At 39.4% G+C, this 19295-nt stretch overlaps 2 protein-coding genes across 2 annotated transcripts; one reads left to right on the top strand and one right to left on the bottom strand.

Annotated features, from left to right (window-relative positions):
- The first annotated feature begins 3843 nt into the window (after positions 1-3843).
- LOC137745776 (uncharacterized) lies at positions 3844-5703 on the top strand. Its single transcript, XM_068485787.1, has 2 exons — positions 3844-4920; positions 5335-5703. The coding sequence occupies exons 1-2, from the start codon at positions 4150-4152 to the stop codon at positions 5542-5544; spliced, it is 981 nt and encodes a 326-aa protein (XP_068341888.1). The 5' UTR covers positions 3844-4149; the 3' UTR covers positions 5545-5703.
- A 129-nt stretch (positions 5704-5832) lies between these two features.
- On the bottom strand, positions 5833-7770 carry LOC137745777 (uncharacterized protein At5g01610-like). Its single transcript, XM_068485788.1, has 3 exons — positions 7522-7770; positions 7086-7140; positions 5833-6407 (listed from the first exon to the last, which is right to left on the bottom strand). The coding sequence occupies exons 1-3, from the start codon at positions 7606-7608 to the stop codon at positions 6037-6039; spliced, it is 513 nt and encodes a 170-aa protein (XP_068341889.1). The 5' UTR covers positions 7609-7770; the 3' UTR covers positions 5833-6036.
- Positions 7771-19295: the final 11525 nt, after the last annotated feature.

Below are 19295 nucleotides of genomic sequence, written 5' to 3'. Positions count from 1 at the left end.
TCAATCTAATTGCCAAAAACAGAAAAGCAATGTGTGAGAGTTTGAGAGATGTGTGGGAAAACAAATCATCTCGTTATATCATTGTTGTGTAGCCTAGGAAGAGACTCTCATTTTTTTCAAAAAATGGGGATTAGTTGTGGGACGGCTCCACATCGAACTTCAATTATCTAAACCATCTATTTTATAAGTCTTGATTCATAAATCATCCTTACAAAATTTCAATTCAATCCGAAACCATTTGCATATTTAATTATCACAATGAAATTTCAATGTCTTTTATAGAACAAAATGTTCGTCAATTTATTTGAACTCAATTAGATGCCATAAATATTTTTGATTTGGCTAATATTTTGCAAGTATGATATATGAGATGCAACTTGAATAATAAATGATTCGAATTGCTAAAGATTAATGTGGTGTAGATTTTACAACTAATTCTCGTTTTCATAAAAAAAAAAAAAATTGAGATTCCTTTCGCTTAAAGGACTCCTATTGTTATGTACATCAACAAAAGAAAAATAGAGCGTTGTAGCGTACAAAGTTGGGCATGAATGAAGATGGAAAGATGGGAAAAGGATCCTTTTATGAGGATTTGGAGGATCTCATAATCATGATCGTTTATCGAACATCGTGCGATTATAAATTATTTAAAATTAAATATAAATAATATCTAACGAAAACTGATCACACGATGTAACGATCATGATCACAGAATATCCGGATTCTTAGAGAGGATCCGGTGAGGATCCGGAAGATGGAAGAATCTGGACGCCTCTAGGACGAAAAGTATAACTTTTCATCTGGATGATATGATTGCAATTTTGCAAGCAAGGGAAAAGTCGTAGTTGGCTAGCTGCTCATTTGCTATATTTGTTGGGATGGATTTTGGCAGGGGAAAGAAATTAATTGGGCTTACTAAGCCCTACAGGTTGTTTGTGAATTGGGCCGAAAAGCCCAGACTGTAAAGCGGTGGCTAATTGGAGTGTGATGATCTAGATTAGTTTTAATTGAGATTTTGAGGAATTTGAAAGGATTTATGAATTCATGAATTTAGATACAGTTTAATTGCTTTATAAAGATTTCATGTAAAATTTTACTTCAATTATCTCGAAATCTCAGGAGGAGAGATTTGTAAATGCTTAAAATACCCTACGAAATCTTTATAATTCCCTCAAATTCCTCAACTTTTAAAAGTTTTAAATAAATTTCTAATTAAATACACTTGAATGTTATAAACTTGTTTAAAATCATGATTTAATACACTCAGATTTCTAAAAATTTTAATAAACTATTTAAAAATCCCGATTGAATACACATTTATTTTTAGATAATAACTTAAAATCCTAATTAAATACCCCTACATTTATTAAAAGAACTAAAATATCTTAGAATCACAATTGACTACACTAAGTCATATGAACTTATTAGTAATTCGTTAACAAACTAGAAAAGGATATCAACTTATTGGAAGACCTTATTTAAGGTTGGGTCATCGAGAACCATTTGGGCTCGTTTGATGTTAAGAATTGGCTTGGGTTGGATAATCTATTAGATTTAATAAATGTTGAATAGTATTATGAATATCATCAACTTGCATTTTTTATTTTATTTTATGTGAAGGTAGAAGATGGAAAAGTCATGATTATCCCTCTCAGCCTTACCATTTTTGGAGGAATTAGGAGGATAAGTTTTTCTCATGTTTTATCTGTCTTCTATGTTCACTTAAACAAATATGCAAGTTGATATTTATATTTTTATTCAACATTCATTGTATTTAATGAATTTTCTAAGCCAAGCTAATTCTTAACATCAATCAAACGACGCCTATAAAATCATATATAAGATTTGAACTCAAAATCTCCTATAAGCAAATAAAAACTGTAATCGCCAAACTAAATGGATGTGTCTACGTATTTTGACAACTTCATTAGGGTTCCTTTTCTCTCTTGAGATTTGTTTTTTGTTAGACGGAAATAGTGAACGTGTGAGGGTGAGTAGTTTATGGGATTTCTCAATTCTGGCATGATTTTATTGATTTAGTGAAGACATTTTCTTATGCTAGAAATACTTCATTCGTTTGGTGATGAAGATGGACAAAATTTGTAAATACTATCCAAGTTAATAAGTTCTTACCAGGTCGACGATCAGAACATTAGCCCGGTTTAAGCCAAGACGACAAACATGGACTAGGCGACTAATTAACCAGGGAGTTTGATATATAACAACTCGACCCAAGACGCCAAAAGCTTTTGGACAACATCAGAAAATGAGCACACCATGATCACGGGTTCGATTTTTGGCGCTGGTAAATCACACTAAGGTGGTAAGTGAGAGGCCTAAAATACCTAGGTAAATCTTTCTTGCCCTAAAAAAGGTGGACAACCGTAACGAAACCACTAGCTGGTTTCCATTTTTGAAAAGAAGAAAAGAAAATGAGCATATCAAATCAGTTACGCAAGGAATCTGCAAAATAAACACGACTGCATGCTTGAATTTTATGCAAGAGCTTGTCTAGCTAATATACGATCGATGTGAAAACTTGTGGCTCTCCCACGTCAAAATATCTTATTTTGGAAGAATGGATGACTCTTTTGGAAGCCTTGTGGAGATTGATGTCGACACCTGCATGTCTCACTTTCTACAATGGAAGAGTTTTCTCATTCAATGACTGCATCATGTCTATGGTTGTGTGCTAGTCGCATGATGTTGAGAATTAATACGAAAAATGTTACATACAACGGATGCATGTAGACTTTTTTACACATCTTCACAGCCACAATACATCTTACAACTTTTGTCTTGAGAGCCTATAAATCATGGTAAAGAAAAGAATAATTAAGAGTGGACTATGCATGGAAAAATAGAACAGGTCGGTGAGCATAACAACACTCTAATTAATTGAATCTCAATACCTACGGTTGTAGAGGTGCCACATAGCACTCCTATCGTAGTTATAATGGGAGCCCCATTAGGGGATTTTCCCTTATGAGATATTATGCTTTGGGGTATGGCCTTTGGGATTGAATTGAAATGCAAAATTTTTGATAGGGATGGAACCCGATTGTGGTAAGACTTATGTGCATGCGGACACAAACGAAGATTGAAGCTTGTGGATAGCACAAGCATGGCATACCATTTGTCCTTAAGCTTATAAAATTGCTTTCAGAACTCAAACACAAGTTAATGTGATGTTTACATGCGGAATATTCGTAAATAATACTTCTCTCTTTCTAATATAATTTATTTTACAAACGATAACGCGGATGAATTAAATTGTTAGTTGTTAGGGGGATTGGTAGGGATCGAACATGCACCATAATGCATAAGCACAGTGTCGGATGCAGGAAATATTGTTTGAGGTCAGCAAGAATAGCGTGCATTGCGCAAATTTTTTTGGACAGAATAGCATGCAAATTGACATTTCATCGAGCCTTGATAGACCTGAGGTCATTTGCCAAGTCATATTTCATGCATGTAGACACATGCCAACAACTTTTGAGTGAGCATGTCGATTAATGTCAATAGCTTTTGAGCGAGCATGCCGCAAATGTCAACGCGTGACGAGTGAGCCTATTAGCAGATGTCATAACGATGATAATCGAACATTATTAGTAATATGTTAACAATGAGACCTTTATTGACGAACAATCAGACTGTTTCATAGCCGGACTAGCTTGTGGAATTCTTGAATTAGTATAGGACTTCAAGTTGCAAACTGAAAGTGCAAGTTTATGGGAAAGTACCAAAAGAAGAAATGAACTTTATAGGTCACATAGAACACAATAGTTAACAGAAAACCAGTTACTCTTTTTAGACACATATTAATCTCTCTCAGTTAATTTCGATCTATCTGTAATTGTCTTCTGATCTTAATGTCTAAATAAATGTCATTCAGTCTCTTTTATTTCTCTCAAAAATCCACCCAAAAACCAAAACTCTCTCTTCATATGGAGACAACCCAGTATTTCACATTCAACCGGAAAGCGATTCCCAAACTCCAATTATTCACTCCTTTTTTTAAACTCTCCAACCCCATTCGGATTACAAGCACGAACAAAGTTTCCATACTCGAACCCACTTTCCCTGGGTTTTTTTTCCTATAATTTTCTCCCCGAAATTTGACCCCCATCTTGTCCTACATCACTCGCCATGGCCACGGATGTCTCCGCCGCATTCCGACCCGTTCCTCAACCCCACGACTTCCACCCTGAAATATCGGTATCCCCCTCCTCCGCCCACGACGGCCTAGAGTTCTGGCAGTTCATGATAGCCGGCTCCATAGCGGGCCTAGTTGAACACATGGCTATGTTCCCAGTTGACACCCTCAAAACCCGCATGCAGGTTTTTGGCGGGTCCTGCTCCGTTCAACCTATTGGAGTTAGACAGGCCCTCGGCTCGATTCTGAAGCTCGAAGGCCCCGCAGGGCTCTACCGCGGCATCGGCGCAATGGGGCTCGGAGCAGGACCTGCCCATGCAGTTTATTTCTCAGTGTACGAGATGTTCAAGGAGTATTTCACACGTGGGAATCCCAACAGCTCGGTGGCGCATGCGGTTTCTGGGGTGTTTGCGACCGTTGCAAGCGACGCGGTGATCACACCGATGGACGTGGTGAAACAGAGGCTGCAGCTGCAGAGCAGTCCGTACAAGGGAGTTGCGGATTGTGTGAGGAGGGTTTTAGTGGAAGAAGGGGTTGGAGCATTTTACAAGTCGTACAGGACGACTGTCGTGATGAATGCCCCGTTTACTGCCGTCCATTTCGCTACGTATGAGGCAGCGAAACGAGGGCTGATGGAGGTGTCGCCGGAGAGTGCGAACGACGAGAGGCTGGTGGTTCATGCCACTGCAGGTGCGGCTGCTGGGGCTTTAGCGGCGGCTGTGACCACCCCGCTTGATGTTGTGAAAACTCAATTGCAGTGCCAGGTCAGAACTTTTATCAATAAATTTGTTGCTTCAATATCCTTGTTTTGTTTTGTTTTGTGGTACATGGATATGTTTGATCCAATTTGTATATATGGTTTTTATTGGGTTTGGAATCTGGATGAAGGAACATGCTGTTTTGTACCACAAAAAATTAGTTCTTTGTTGTTCCGGAGTGAAACTTACCAACAATGGGGATCCGTTGTGGTGGGACCCATGCAACTCACGCATTGTCTTATGTCTTAACTTTCTCATTTAGAAGTGCATGATTGGCTGAAGATACCGCCACAATTACATTCTTGTTACAATAAAGTCCTAGTTGCTATGAATTTCTTGCTATGCAAGGACTGGAAAGATTGTATTTGTTGCTTTCAAATTCCCTTAGTAGGCCTTGCTTTCACTCTTTTTTTTCCACAGGGGGTTTGCGGATGCGATAGATTTTTGAGCAACTCGATATGGGATGTTGTTCGAAGCCTGGTGATGAAGGATGGATACCGCAGTCTTATGCGAGGTTGGATTCCAAGGATGCTCTTCCATGCCCCTGCTGCTGCAATTTGCTGGTCAACTTATGAAACATCAAAAACTTTCTTTCAAGAACTCAATGGCAGTGACAGTTCCAGGACCTGATCAAACAAGTTGGTTCTGCAGAAACCTTATTCTGGATTCTCACACACTACAGCAGCAGCATCGGAGTTACTGATGCACATATTTAACTCGGTTGAATGCCCTTGTTCGTGTAAATGACTTCACCGGGAAGAACTCGGTTCAGGCAGATATAGATATATACTGCCGATTATGTGCTAAAAATAATAATGTAGATATGAATTATCAATCCAAGGGGGAAATGATCATTTCCAACCATCTAGTTTAGTTAATATGTTGGAGAGGGATACACAAATGATTTAAGTCGCTATGTTCGAAGAAAATGCCCAATACGATACATAAAACCTGGAAACATTCTACAACCATACAAAAGATGAAATATTAACTGCATCAAACCGTTCTACGTCCACATGAAACAAACAAGAGTTGATTAAACCAGAATTCATACAAGCCAAATGGTCGAAAAGATCTACAAACTAAAATACACGATAATAACTTATGAGCATTTTGACCTTGTTAAAACTTTTCAACAGTAATTCCGTCTCTTTGAACCTCATAAGCCTCTCTACTCCTGCTTCTCTTCAACCCAGCTGTGAAATGGAGCTTCGATCCCTCTGATGTGATGCATGACACATTTACCCATATAAGCACCTTAGTCTTCATCCCCTGTATGTCTTCTAGCCTTCCTTTCTTCAAATATCCAGTTACAGTGGTGAAAAAACGCAGAACAGATGAATCTCTGTAGCCCACTTCACAGACAGTCGGTATGTAGACGGTAAGTTTCCCAGTCTCCTCATTAAACTCATAGTTGGTAGCATCACGAGGAAAGATTCCTATTGCCAAGTCAAAATCCTTTAGAAGCTCAGGCAACGGCTTTTGCATTTTCCCTGCAAAGGTTGCTTAAATTGTAATGGAGATTTATCAAAGTAACACAGACCTACACGAGGACTAAAATCCTAATAAATTCTTTTCAATTTACTACACCAGTAATGACTCTGTCGCACAAAAAATAAATGAGAGAACGAATATAGAACTAGTCTACAGCCTGAACATAGCAGTTTATACAATCCAAACCTAGAGCTTGGAACTTCGAAGCACCATTCCGCCCTCCCTAGCAGCACAAATACAACTTATATCACATTGTTTTTCTTTTGCATTGTGCTATTTCAAAAAACCCCAGCAGCAAGTTCCTTGCTTGAACTCCACATACGACATCTTGAGAGTCGAGCAAGTTAAAGCCATATGAAAAGGGTTATATAATTATACTCATATCTACCAAGCACCTTGAAGATTAAGGAACAAACCATCTCAAGAATATGACCCAACCCTTCAACCACAACGCTTTCTACAGCTCTGGCACACCCGTACTTTGGCCAGTATCCGCAATCACACTCACTTTTAATTGCCATTACTTAGACGTATTACATATTAACCACATGAATTAATGAATTAATGCTACTACAATGTCCAAACTTTCGGGCTCGCAAAGTCAGCCATATTACAGCAATATGTGAGGTTACTTTAACTGGCAATGTAAACAAACATAGCCAGCAGAGAAAACTAACCTTTGAGTTTATTAACCAACCATTTGGCTCCTCCTTCGACACTGCTTTGCAATGACTAATCATTCCACAAGCAACGTTAGCGAAAAAACCGTCATAAACCGCAACCAAAACAAACGAACAAAAGAACCCAAATTTGGGAAAGTATTAATCTTGACAATTAACATATGGAATCAATCACAATTCAAATTTAAGAAGAAAATAATTAAATAAAAAATTTAATCTAAAATACGATTACGAATGTGAGTCACACCCAGAAAATTCAGATCGTGTAAAGAAATCAACTTTGTGAACCCAAATCATTATTAACAGGGAAAAAACCCTAATTGGAACCTAAATCAGATTCAAATGCTCAATTGAATAACATATTAAATTAAATTGAGATCCATAGTTATATGTATATATATATATAGAGAGAGAGAGAGAGAGAGAGAGGTACGTTGATGTCATCCCCGACGGAGGAGAGCTCCTTGGTGGCCTTCTGGTTGAACCAGTAGGATCCGGCCTTGTTCAAAATCTGATCCATGGAAATTCCCTTCACACACTCTCTTTCTCACTAGAAGGAAACCGATCAGAATGCTAGAGAGAGAAGAGGAACTCTGGCTCTCTCTCTCTGGCTTGGCTCTGATGGCTTCTCGGAAATTATCTCCCACACCTAACTGTCCATTCAATTTTGTGGGAAATTTTTAAGGATGATGAGTCGACTCGTTATCACTCGTTGAATTTTCTCTCTCTTCGTAGGCACGCCAACGCCATGTCGTTTTATTTTATTTCGTTATTTCTTTTTGGGCATATAATTCATTATTATTTGGTCTCTTAATTTGTCAATTTGTCGTTCTATAGTATAAGCGTCTCTAACATTGTTTCGACTATGAACTTGGAAATTTTCATACTTGAATAGGAGTATAGGGATGGTTGATCACGTCATTCATAGAGCATGACGTATGAAAGTAAATGCGTTACATGTTTTGGTTTCACTCAATCTTAAGCAATTATAGTTGATATGAGAGTTGCTGTAGTAAATCAATTGTACTCAAGTTCTCTTTCCTGTGTCGGGAGACACAAAATTTTGTAATTTGTTTGACTTATAAGTTTTCGTATATCAATATTCCTTGTATAGATGTTTATATTATGGGAGTAAAGGCATATAATTTTTCTTGAACGCCATTTCGTTTTCGAAGAGAATCGATTTCGTGATTGAAAGTGCCTCAATGTAGCCCTGATTTTCAACGTCAATTAGTTTTCAATTCAAAACAAAATTATAATCCACGAGAAATTTCAATTCGTTATCTTTGTGGAGGACTCAGAGAGGGTTGAGGAGTATGAATGCGTCCTGAACAGCCACCAACTACGTGAAGGCAGGTGTCGTCTCCATTGGAACCACAATTTGAGGTGAGTCTAATGTATGTATTTGAATTCATTTGTTTAGATTTCAAATTCCTTAGGTTTTGCATCGTTGTTTTCCAAGTGTTTAAACCTGAATTATAAGAAAGCAAAACAAGTTTATATTGATACAAAAAAAACTTCTCTCCGAGGTGAGAGTTTTCTCTTCACACTTAGAGTCATTCTCACTATTTGCGTGAAACTTTTAAACCTAAACTTTTCCAGTGGCACCAACCCTAGCTTCTGTTGGGGTCGGTTGTCGTGTCATCTACTCTCCCATTTCCTTCTTTTCTCCTTGCCTCTACTATTGTTTCTCCCAAATTTGAACTCCGGTTTGTCCAATTCCTCGATCTCTAAAGGTATTCCTCATCCCGGTTATCCCTTGGTCCAATCTTCAGCCATGTTTCCTATTAAGATCGTGTGTAGAGTTCCGGTGTTTCCAACACCACTACTTTCTCCCTGTTATCAGCCTGTTTCGGCAGTGTCACTCATGGGTTTCCACAAGCTTCATATTGGTAGTTGGCTTCTCTCACTCTGTTGTCGACTATCCCCTGCTTACGATTGTGCTCAGGTAACTTTTCGGGGTTGGAGGGTGTTTGGTGAGGTATTATTTAGAAGTGGTGGATTGGAAAACTGATGGTGGAGAAGGCAGTGGAAGCTTCTCGGTTTCTTGATTGTTTTCGTGGGCTCTTTTTCTGTTTGTATTTAGTCTTAGACCCTTGTTTTGTTTGTTAAAAGGTGTTTCTTGGGCCTTGTTTTGCTTGTAATTTTGTGGTGGTTGTTTAATAAATTCTCCCTTTGACACACCAAAAAAAATAAAAAATAAACCTGAATTATAAGTGATTTTGCACTGAGTTTGTAGAATATGATTATTTGGTGTTATGGCAAATCATAGTTGTATATTAGAATGTTCTTTAATTTGGTGATTTTGCACTGAGTTTGTAGAATATGATAATTTGGTGTTATGGCAAATTTAAAGTGTTTTTTATAACACTCATAGTTGTATATCAGAGATTCAGAATGTTCTTTAATTTACTATATCATCTTAACCGCATTTCTAAACAAGCATATGACAAAAAATAGGAACACAACATAATATTAAAGTACACCTCAAAAAATAAGCCAGATCTTGCTCCATCTTTGTAACCCTATCTCGTAATATGTCTTTTAATCCTACTAGCACATAGAATCACTAGAAGTTCCCAGGCTGATATCGTGGTTTGGCCCATGGCAGCATTTTGATTGGTTTCACACTCCAGGGTTTTGGGAGCTTATTGGCTTCGGGTTTCGTAGGAACTCCGAAATTAAGCAAGAAGGGGGCTAGAGCAATCCCATGATGGGTGACACACTAGGAAGTTGCTCGTGAGTTCCCAAAAACAAAACCGTGAGGGAATGGTAAGCCCAAAGTGGACAATATCGTGCTACGGTAGTGAAACGGGTCCGGGAAGTGATCCGCCCTGGGCCGGGATGTGACAATTTGGTATCAGAGCCTAACCCTGGCCATGGTGTGCCAACGAGGACATCGGACCCATAATAGGGGTGGATTGTGACACCCTACATCGCCCAGGGGAGTGATCCTTATATGTATATTCTCATCTCTACCTAGCACGAGGTCTTTTGGGAGTTCACTGGCTTTGAGTTCCATCGGAACTCCGAAGTTAAGCGAGTAGCGCACGAGAGCACTCCCAGGATGGGTGACCCATTGGGAAGTTCTCGTGTGAGTTCCTAGAAACAAAACCGTGAGGGCGTGGTCGGGGCCCAAAGCGGACAATATCGTGCTACGGTGGTGGAGCGGGCCCGGGAAGTGGTCCCGCCTGGGTCGGGATGTGACAATTTGGTATTAGAGCTTAACCCTGGCCGTGTGTGTGCCGACGAGGACGTCGGGCCCCTAAGGGGGGTGGATTGTGACATCCCACATCGCCCAGGGGAGTGATCCTTATATGTTTATTCCCATCTCTACTTAGCATGAGGCTTTTTGGGAGCTCACTGGCTTCGGGTTCCGTAGAAACTCGGAAGTTAAGCGAGAAGGGGGCTAGAGCAATCCCATGATGGGTGACCCATTGGGAAGTTGCTTGTGAGTTCCCAAAAACAAAGCCGTGAGGGAATGGTAAGCCCAAAGCGGACAATATCGTGCTATGGTGGAGTTGGGCCCGGGAAATGATCCGCCCCGAGCCAGGATGTGACAATTTGGTATCAGAGCCTAACCCTAGTCGTGGTGTGCCGATGAGGACGTCGGGCCCCTAAGGGGGGGTGGATTGTGACATCCTACATCGCCCAGGGGAGTGATCCTTATATGTTTATTCCCATCTCTACCTAGCACGAGGCCTTTTGGGAGCTCACTGGCTTCAGGTTCTGTAAGAACTCCGAAGTTAAGTGAGAAGAGGGCTAGAGCAATCCCATGATGAGTGACCCACTGGGAAGTTTCTCGTGAGTTCCCAAAAACAAAACCGTGAGGGAATGGTAAGCCCAAAGAGGACAATATCGTGCTATGATGGAGTTGGGTCTGGGAAGTGATCCGCCCCGGGCCGAGATGTGACAATTTGGTATCAGAGCTTAACCCTAGCCTTGGTGTGCCGATGAGGACGTCGGGCCCCAAGGGGGGTGGATTGTGACATCCCACATCGCCCAGGGGAATGATCCTTATATGTATATTCTCATCTCAACTTAGCATGAGGCCTTTTGGGAGCTTACTGGCTTTGGGTTCCATCGGAACTCCGAAGTTAAGCGAGTAGCGCACGAGAGCAATCCCAGGATGGGTGACCCATTGGGAAGTTCTCGTGTGAGTTCCTAGAAACAAAACCGTGAGGGCATGGTAGAGGCCCAAAACAGACAATATCGTGCTACGGTGGTGGAGCTGGCTCGGGAAATGGTCCCGTCCGGTTCGGGATGTGACAATTTGGTATCAGAGCCTAACCCTGGCCGCGTGTGCGCCGACGAGGACGTCGGGCCCTTAAGAGGGGTGGATTGTGACATCCTACATCGCCCAAAGGAGTGATCCTTATATGTTTACTCTCATCTCTACTTGCACGAGGCTTTTTGGGAGCTTACTGGCTTCGGGTTCCGTAGGAACTCCGAAGTTAAACGAGAAGGGGGCTAGAGCAATCCCATGATGGGTGACCCACTGGGAAGTTGCTCGTGAGTTCCCAAAAACAAAACCGTGAAGGACTGGTAAGCCCAAAGCGGACAATATCGTGCTATGGTGGAGTTAGGCTCGGGAAGTGATCCGCCCCGGGCCGGGATGTAACAATTAGTGTTATTCAACAAAAGTGAAGAAGTTCTGTAAAAATTTATACGTGATTTATACGCGCATAAATTAAACCCTCTTTTTGTCAATTGTAGTATAAGTATAAGTAGGGATCGTTCTTAACCGGGGATTAAGAGGGATTGTTAATCACTTGGATTTGACTCAAAAACGTAAAAACATAAAATAAAACACTATACTAGACTCAAAGAATGCAAAACTAAACTTTAAAACACTAAGACAAACCAAAAGACTCAAAACAACACAAACACACTCAAATCTGCCTAAAAACCACTTTCTGGGCAGATTTGAGCACAAACACAAATTTGGACGAAACTAAGTTGTAACTTGACTCAAGACTCTTAAAAACACAAACTAAATGTATTTCAAACTAATCTAACACTTTAAAACACTAAGACAAACCAAAAGACTCAAACATCACCCAAAACACTCAAAACTGCCTTAAAATCACTTTCTGGGCAGTTTTGAGCACTTTGGTGAATCTGGACAAATTTATGTAATAAATTGAATCACAACACTTATAAACACAAACTAAAACACTTTCTAACTAAATTGGACATTAAAGTAAAGGGGGAATTAGATTTGACGAAAATTGAATAAAATGCACAGATTTAAATTAAAACAGATAGTAAAGATGAAATGGATAGAATTGAATGGAATGAAGGCTAGCTAAAGGGTTCATCTCCACACATGTTATACTTGCATAATAAAATGATTTCCAATTGCATTTCAATAAACCATGATGCTCAACACCCCAAGTTAACCGTGATGCACTAATTAACTTTCAAATCTTCCTAACGTTACTGAATTGGATGGGTTAGCGCATGCGACAATTCAAAACATTCCCCACAAGTCCCCTACATGAATGCATAATAGAGATACAAGCAAGAATCATTACGCTCTATGAAAATTATAAGTGTTGACGAGGCATTCGTTACTATGGATTGCATGAAACTTATGCCAAGAATTCGTTTAACGCGATTGTTTATAAGCAACCTCCACTACTTGTGAATATAAGTTCGTAACTATTAGGTGAAACTCACTTATATTCTAGCGTCATATTCATGCATGAAAATTAAGCGTGCACTCTCAATAAACATACATAAATAAGTTATCAATCAAACGGTTAAACAAATTGAATCCACAACTTATGAAACGCAATTAGAAGTAATCAAATTAAAATGCAAGCATAAACATATATTTTGAATCACCCCCTAGCTAAAGGGGATTTTAGTTCCTCATGGTACAAAACAAAGAGAAATCAAAGAAACACCTAAACATTCCAACAACTCAAACTTGAATTGTATGAACGTTTAGGCACTCTTCTCTTCCTTTCCTCATTCGTACAAAACAAAGAGTATTGAAATTAAACATTGAAATCAAAGAAACACCTAAACATTCCAACAACTCAAACTTGAATTGTATGAACGTTTAGGCACTCTTCTCTTCCTCTTCGTTGTAGCACAAGGTCTAGGGATAGTTTGATGGTGTGAATGGTTTGGGAAGTGGTGGAAATGGAAGGATGGTGTTTGGATTGTAAGGGAGAGCACGGCACAAGGGAGTTTGATGTCTACATTTCTGCAATGGATGAATTTCTGAAATGGAAGTGTGTATGAGAATGAATGAGAATGAATGCAATGGATGCTTATTTATAGGTGAAATGGGGGGGAACATGACAGCTATGAGGGAATGTGGCTGCATGTTTGAATGATTAAAGGATGCATGTGGGTTGGAATTGCATGTGCAATGAATATGTGGCTGCATGTGCAAGGGGACAATCTGAAAATGCATGTGAAAGCATGTGTTGGCTGCAATGATGAAATGGATGGGAGTGCATGTGGCTTAATTAATTAAAGGGAGTGCATGTGCAATGTTTTAAAGGATGGAATGCATGTGAATATGATGGAAATCTGATGGGAATGGGAGATGCATGTGCTGATTTATGCATGTGATTAAAGGGAGAGAATGTGGTGTAATGATGAAATGGAATAAGTGCATGTGGATGTGGCTGATTTGATTTATGGAAGATGCATGTGCATTAAAGATGAGTGAATGATTATGGGTGCATGTGGATGAATGTGCATGTGCAAGGTTGTTGTTGTGATAAGTGATAAGTGTATGGTTATGATAAGTGTATGATATGATAAGTGAATGATATGATAAGTGAATGATATGATAAGTGAATGATAAGATAAGTGGTGATAAGATAAGTGGTGAATGATAAGTGGATGATATGATAAGTGGATGATAAGATAAGTGGTGAATGATAAGTGGATGATATGATAAGTGGTGATAAGATAAGTGGATGATATGATAAGTAATGGGAGCATGTGAGGGAATGAATAATGAATGCATGTGTATGGTTTTGGGAGAAAGGTGGAGATGCACAGCATAAGGGATTTGGAAAGGTTTAAATGTCCTAAAACTAAAGGGAACAAGGTTCCAACACTTTGGTCTTCAATTAGGTCTTCAATTTCGTCCAACACTTTGGCGCCAAGCATAAGCTATCCATCCTTAGCCCAAAAGTGCTCCAAAAGTCTCCAAAATGCATATTTTTGCTCCTTTAGCCCTTTGGACCTACAAACACACGAAAATAGCTTAAAGTACTAAAATAACTAAAGAAACATAACGTAAATGCACGAGAACAAGCCATTTAAGTCGCATGAATATGCTCCTATCAAATACCCCCACACTTATCTTTTGCTAGTCCTCGAGCAAAACGGAAAAACAAAACAAAACCTAAACCTTCCAACAATGGTCTCAGGGATTCTTAATGCACATGACATGTTCAAGATCATTACTCACATAGATTTTAGTCATCCTTACGCTTAGGCACATACGTAATCATAATCACTACTTACTAGTTCTCATTTAATCAATTTAAAACAACATTTGAATGTAGTAATATGCCTTAGAGAATTCACTTAATTCCTTACAAGATACTCTCTTATTTTCACACAGAATTTCTGGTTACACACCCTACACTAAGTATATGTGAGAAGATTGATGTAAATATGAAACTAAACACCCACATATGTTTATAACAAGGAAAGCACTTTTCTGGGATGTATATGAATATGATCTCATGAAAGGAATGCTACTAATTAGATGCGAGAACCAGGGACACCATATGCTTACATCAATTCCAAACTCCACATTATTGAAAACATAATGATCAAGATTAAAGCATAAGGGTTGTAATGGGTTAAGGGCGATTGGCTAACAATGAAAGGTAAGGATAACAAACTTTCTTTAAGCAATAGCAAGCAAAGTATTGAAATTTGACACTTAGAATCACTTATGATTACATAAACTCACTTAGACACAGAAGGGGAAAAATTCACACAACTCTTCGGGCCATATTCCACGTTTTGGGCCCTTTCTTCAACTACCACAAACATGTGAGCATATTTTCACTTATTTCATACTCTTTTTCTTTCTTTTCACAACTTTTTCTTTTCTTTTTCTTTTTCCACGATTTTTTTTTTTTTTTCTTTTCATGCCTTATTTCTTTTCGTGGCATATCAACACACACACACAAATTCCCCCACACTTGTTGTTTTGCATACTCGAAAGGATTCCTCTAAGTCATGCTTACTATGCTTCAAGAATAAGGGTATGGGTGACCAATCTAGGCTAGGTAGGGATGATATGGGTAAACAAGGAACAAAGGCTAACAATGGCTCGATGGGGGTTATGACCTACAATATATAGTGCATGGGTTGGCTGTTTGGTTGATGGCTTCACTACACACTTCATCTTGATATATATTATGCACTCAATATCATGCTTTGAATGGAATGGATGCAAGTTCTAGCATTTGGAACTAAGTGATGAAACGCCTTCTAATTAGCAACCAAGCAAGAATAATGAGATCATGCAACGAGTTTGAAAACAAGAATCACAGATTAATACTCTCCAAAGAATGTTTAAAGCTCAAGTCTCTCAGGGTTGTAATGTTATTCTAAGTTCCTTCCTTCAAGCATATTACAAAAACTTATTTTTTTTTTCTTTGGGATTAAACATGAATTCATAAACAACAACTATAACCAAGTATAAACCAAGAATATATCAACTTCCATCCATGTTTATAACACTCTTTCACAGCCATGCACATAAAAATCAAATCCTCATCATTGTGTTGGAAGGTACCCTAAGACACAAACACACAAAAACGACTCAAAACACTCTTTTTAGGTTTTTCAAAACATGTTTTTCAAATTTTTATGTGATTTTCGGATTTATAAAAACAAAACATACTAAAACACTCTAAAACATCTTAAAAACACCTTAAAACAGTAAGGAACAACATTTGAAGTTATGGGCGATAAAATCCCACGAATTTGCATTAACAGCATTAGTTACCCCCCCACACTTAAATCAAACATTGTCCTCAATGTTTTAAGCATAGATTCACACAAAACATAAGTAAACACACAAAAAGCACTTAAACATACTAAACATGGCAGAATGTAAATAACAAAGAGAAGAGTTTAGAGACGCAAATCTGGTTGTGGAATGTAAATTTCATCTTCTCCTTGTTGATTGCAATGAGGCTTGATGTTGTTGATTCCACAGGGGTTCCTCCCATCGTTGATTTTCCTTTGTGCTACTCTTGAAATGGGCAGCAAGATTCTTTTGGTCTCCCCCGAAGGTCTGAGCTTACTCCTTTGGTCTGTTTCTTTGTTCAATCTTTCCAATTCGTATTGAAAAGGGTTGGAGGATAACTCAGCCTAAGTTTGTCTCCACATGCTTCAATGTATCATTTTCACTTGCCTTACTCGCTCCCCTTTGCAGAAGTGGTCCCTTCTCTGGAAGTGTATCAACCGTTGAAGATGACTACTCGAGAGCAACGCTAGGTAAGCAATCAGGAATAGATTCCAGGCAGTTGGTTCCAGAACAGAAGACTGACTCCAAGTGCCTCTGATTGCTTTCGTTTACTTTGCCATGCGAGTAATATCAAGGGCAAAGGAAAAGATAGGGAAAGAGCATGATATGAGATACTTTTGCTTTAGACCTTGATGATATGAGATACCTTTGCTTTTGAAGAAACGGCGAATGAAGCAGCACATGTATTTGTTGTGGTTGTCTCCACATGCTTCGATCGACCGTTTCCTTCTGCCTCATTTGTACTCCAGGTTTCTGGTATCTTCTTTGGGGGAGAAAAAATTGAGTATTTCAAAAGGCTTTGCTGGGAGTGCGCCCTCAGAGGTGCGGAAGAGTTGGACATTTTCTTCAGGTTTGCCTTGCCATAAAAGACGAAGGTCGACATATATAGAGATAATATCAAGTGGTGGTACTGTTCTTTTACCCTTGTCGACAAACGTCTCTTCAATTTCTGAGCAAACGGCTCTTCGATTTCTGAACGGACGCCCCTTCGATTTCTGCACAGGCGCCCCTTCGCTTTCTAAACGACACGTGGTAGTGCGGATGCGGCTCTGTTAGAGCTCTTTTGACAAAGTCGCACGCGTTTTCTGAAAAGCAGAGAAAGCGTCGCCGAAATTTACGCTTGTTAGCAAAAGTGTAGCTGCGATGATGACCTCCACGTGAACTTTTGACAAAGTTGAACGCGTTTTCTGAAAAGCAGAGAAAGCGTCGCCGAACTTCCGCCGGAAATTCCGGCGTTTTGAATCCGTGGACGCGTCGCCTTGGCTTCTTATAGAGGTATCGATCATCGCCAACAAACACAGTCTGAAGATTTCCCATTCTTGAACATCGTCTCCGGCCCTTTGAAATTTTAACTCCATCCATCCCTTCTCTTTTGAACACTTTTGAAAAAATGGCAAACCCATCGAACCTTAGCTTAGAATTGAGTCTCAGCAGTGATACGGGCGCGCCGCGTCAAGGTAACGTATGGCGCCCTTCTTTCTTATCTTCTAACGGTCTTCTTACAGGTGAAGACTCTGTGATGCAGGACGCCACAACAGCTACAATAGTAGCTAGGAACCTCCTCACTCCAAAAGATAGTAGGCTGCTGTCAGGACGGTCCGATGAGTTGGCCGTTCAAGAGTCCCTCGCACTTAGTGTTCAATGTGCGAGTTCTGTGTCCAACATGGGCCAACGCCTGCTTGCCCGCTCCCGTCAGGTGGAATCATTGATGGCAGAGGTGGAAAGTCTCAAGCAGGAGATCAAACTGCTTAAGCACGAGAATAGAAGTTTGCACGTGCTTGCCAACAACTATTCGACGGGTATGAAGAGGAAGCTTGATGAGCTGCAAGAATCCAATGGTCGGATGCAAAGTGACCGTCAAAGGCTTGCGGCTTACTTCCAGAGGCACATTTTTCCTGGCTCGTCCAGCGTTTGGCCAAGTATTGAGGCCTGGAATGCTCCTGCTCCGATGCCTTCCGCTCCTATGCCTCCCGCATCTATGCCTTCCGCTTCTATGCCTTCCGCTTCTAGAGTTTTGCCCAGTAGTGGGGCTTCAAGCAAACAACCTCTGTGAAGGCTCCATCTTTCTCCATGTTTAGTATCTTTTTTTTTTTTTTTTTATTTTTTTTATTTTTTATGAACATGCTTTGTTTTATTCAGTGCATTGGGTTGCCTCCCAAGTAGCGCTTTCTTTTACGTCTTGCAGCCGGACGAAGAATCCAATCACTCCAGGATATGTTCACGAATCGGACGAGAACTCCGAGTCATAAACTAGTACCTAGAACAAGAAACAAAATAAGATTAAGAATCTGGAATAAAATAAAAACAAACGAAAATAAAACAATCCAAGGAATTAGCAAATTTACTAATCCCCGGCAACGGCGCCAAAATTTGATGCGTGATTTATACGCGCATAAATTAAACCCTCTTTTTGTCAATTGTAGTATAAGTATAAGTAGGGATCGTTCTTAACCGGGGATTAGGAGGGATTGTTAATCACTTGGATTTGACTCAAAAACGTAAAAACATAAAATAAAACACTATACTAGACTCAAAGAATGCAAAACTAAACTTTAAAACACTAAGACAAACCAAAAGACTCAAAACAACACAAACACACTCAAATCTGCCTAAAAACCACTTTCTGGGCAGATTTGAGCACAAACACAAATTTGGACGAAACTAAGTTGTAACTTGACTCAAGACTCTTAAAAACACAAACTAAATGTATTTCAAACTAATCTAACACTTTAAAACACTAAGACAAACCAAAAGACTCAAACATCACCCAAAACACTCAAAACTGCCTTAAAATCACTTTCTGGGCAGTTTTGAGCACTTTGGTGAATCTGGACAAATTTATGTAATAAATTGAATCACAACACTTATAAACACAAACTAAAACACTTTCTAACTAAATTGGACATTAAAGTAAAGGGGGAATTAGATTTGACGAAAATTGAATAAAATGCACAGATTTAAATTAAAAAAGATAGTAAAGATGAAATGGATGGAATTGAATGGAATGAAGGCTAGCTAAAGGGTTCATCTCCACACATGTTATACTTGCATAATAAAATGATTTCCAATTGCATTTCAATAAACCATGATGCTCAACACCCCAAGTTAACCGTGATGCACTAATTAACTTTCAAATCTTCCTAACGTTACTGAATTGGATGGGTTAGCGCATGCGACAA

This window comes from Pyrus communis, chromosome 9, assembly GCF_963583255.1.
Source record: "Pyrus communis chromosome 9, drPyrComm1.1, whole genome shotgun sequence".
In the NCBI taxonomy this organism is placed as follows: Eukaryota; Viridiplantae; Streptophyta; class Magnoliopsida; order Rosales; family Rosaceae; genus Pyrus; species Pyrus communis.
This window is presented reverse-complemented; position numbering and strand designations above follow the sequence as displayed.

Coding starts and splice junctions, on each gene's coding strand:
- LOC137745776 (XM_068485787.1), top strand. CDS start 4,150: ATGGCCACGGATGTCTCCGCCGCATTCCGACCCGTTCCTCAACCCCAC. Junction 4,921..5,334: donor AAACTCAATTGCAGTGCCAG/GTCAGAACTTTT, acceptor TTTTTTCCACAG/GGGGTTTGCGGATGCGATAG.
- LOC137745777 (XM_068485788.1), bottom strand. CDS start 7,608: ATGGATCAGATTTTGAACAAGGCCGGATCCTACTGGTTCAACCAGAAG. Junction 7,141..7,521: donor CCGTCGGGGATGACATCAAC/GTACCTCTCTCT, acceptor TGGAATGATTAG/TCATTGCAAAGCAGTGTCGA. Junction 6,408..7,085: donor GTTGGTTAATAAACTCAAAG/GTTAGTTTTCTC, acceptor CAACCTTTGCAG/GGAAAATGCAAAAGCCGTTG.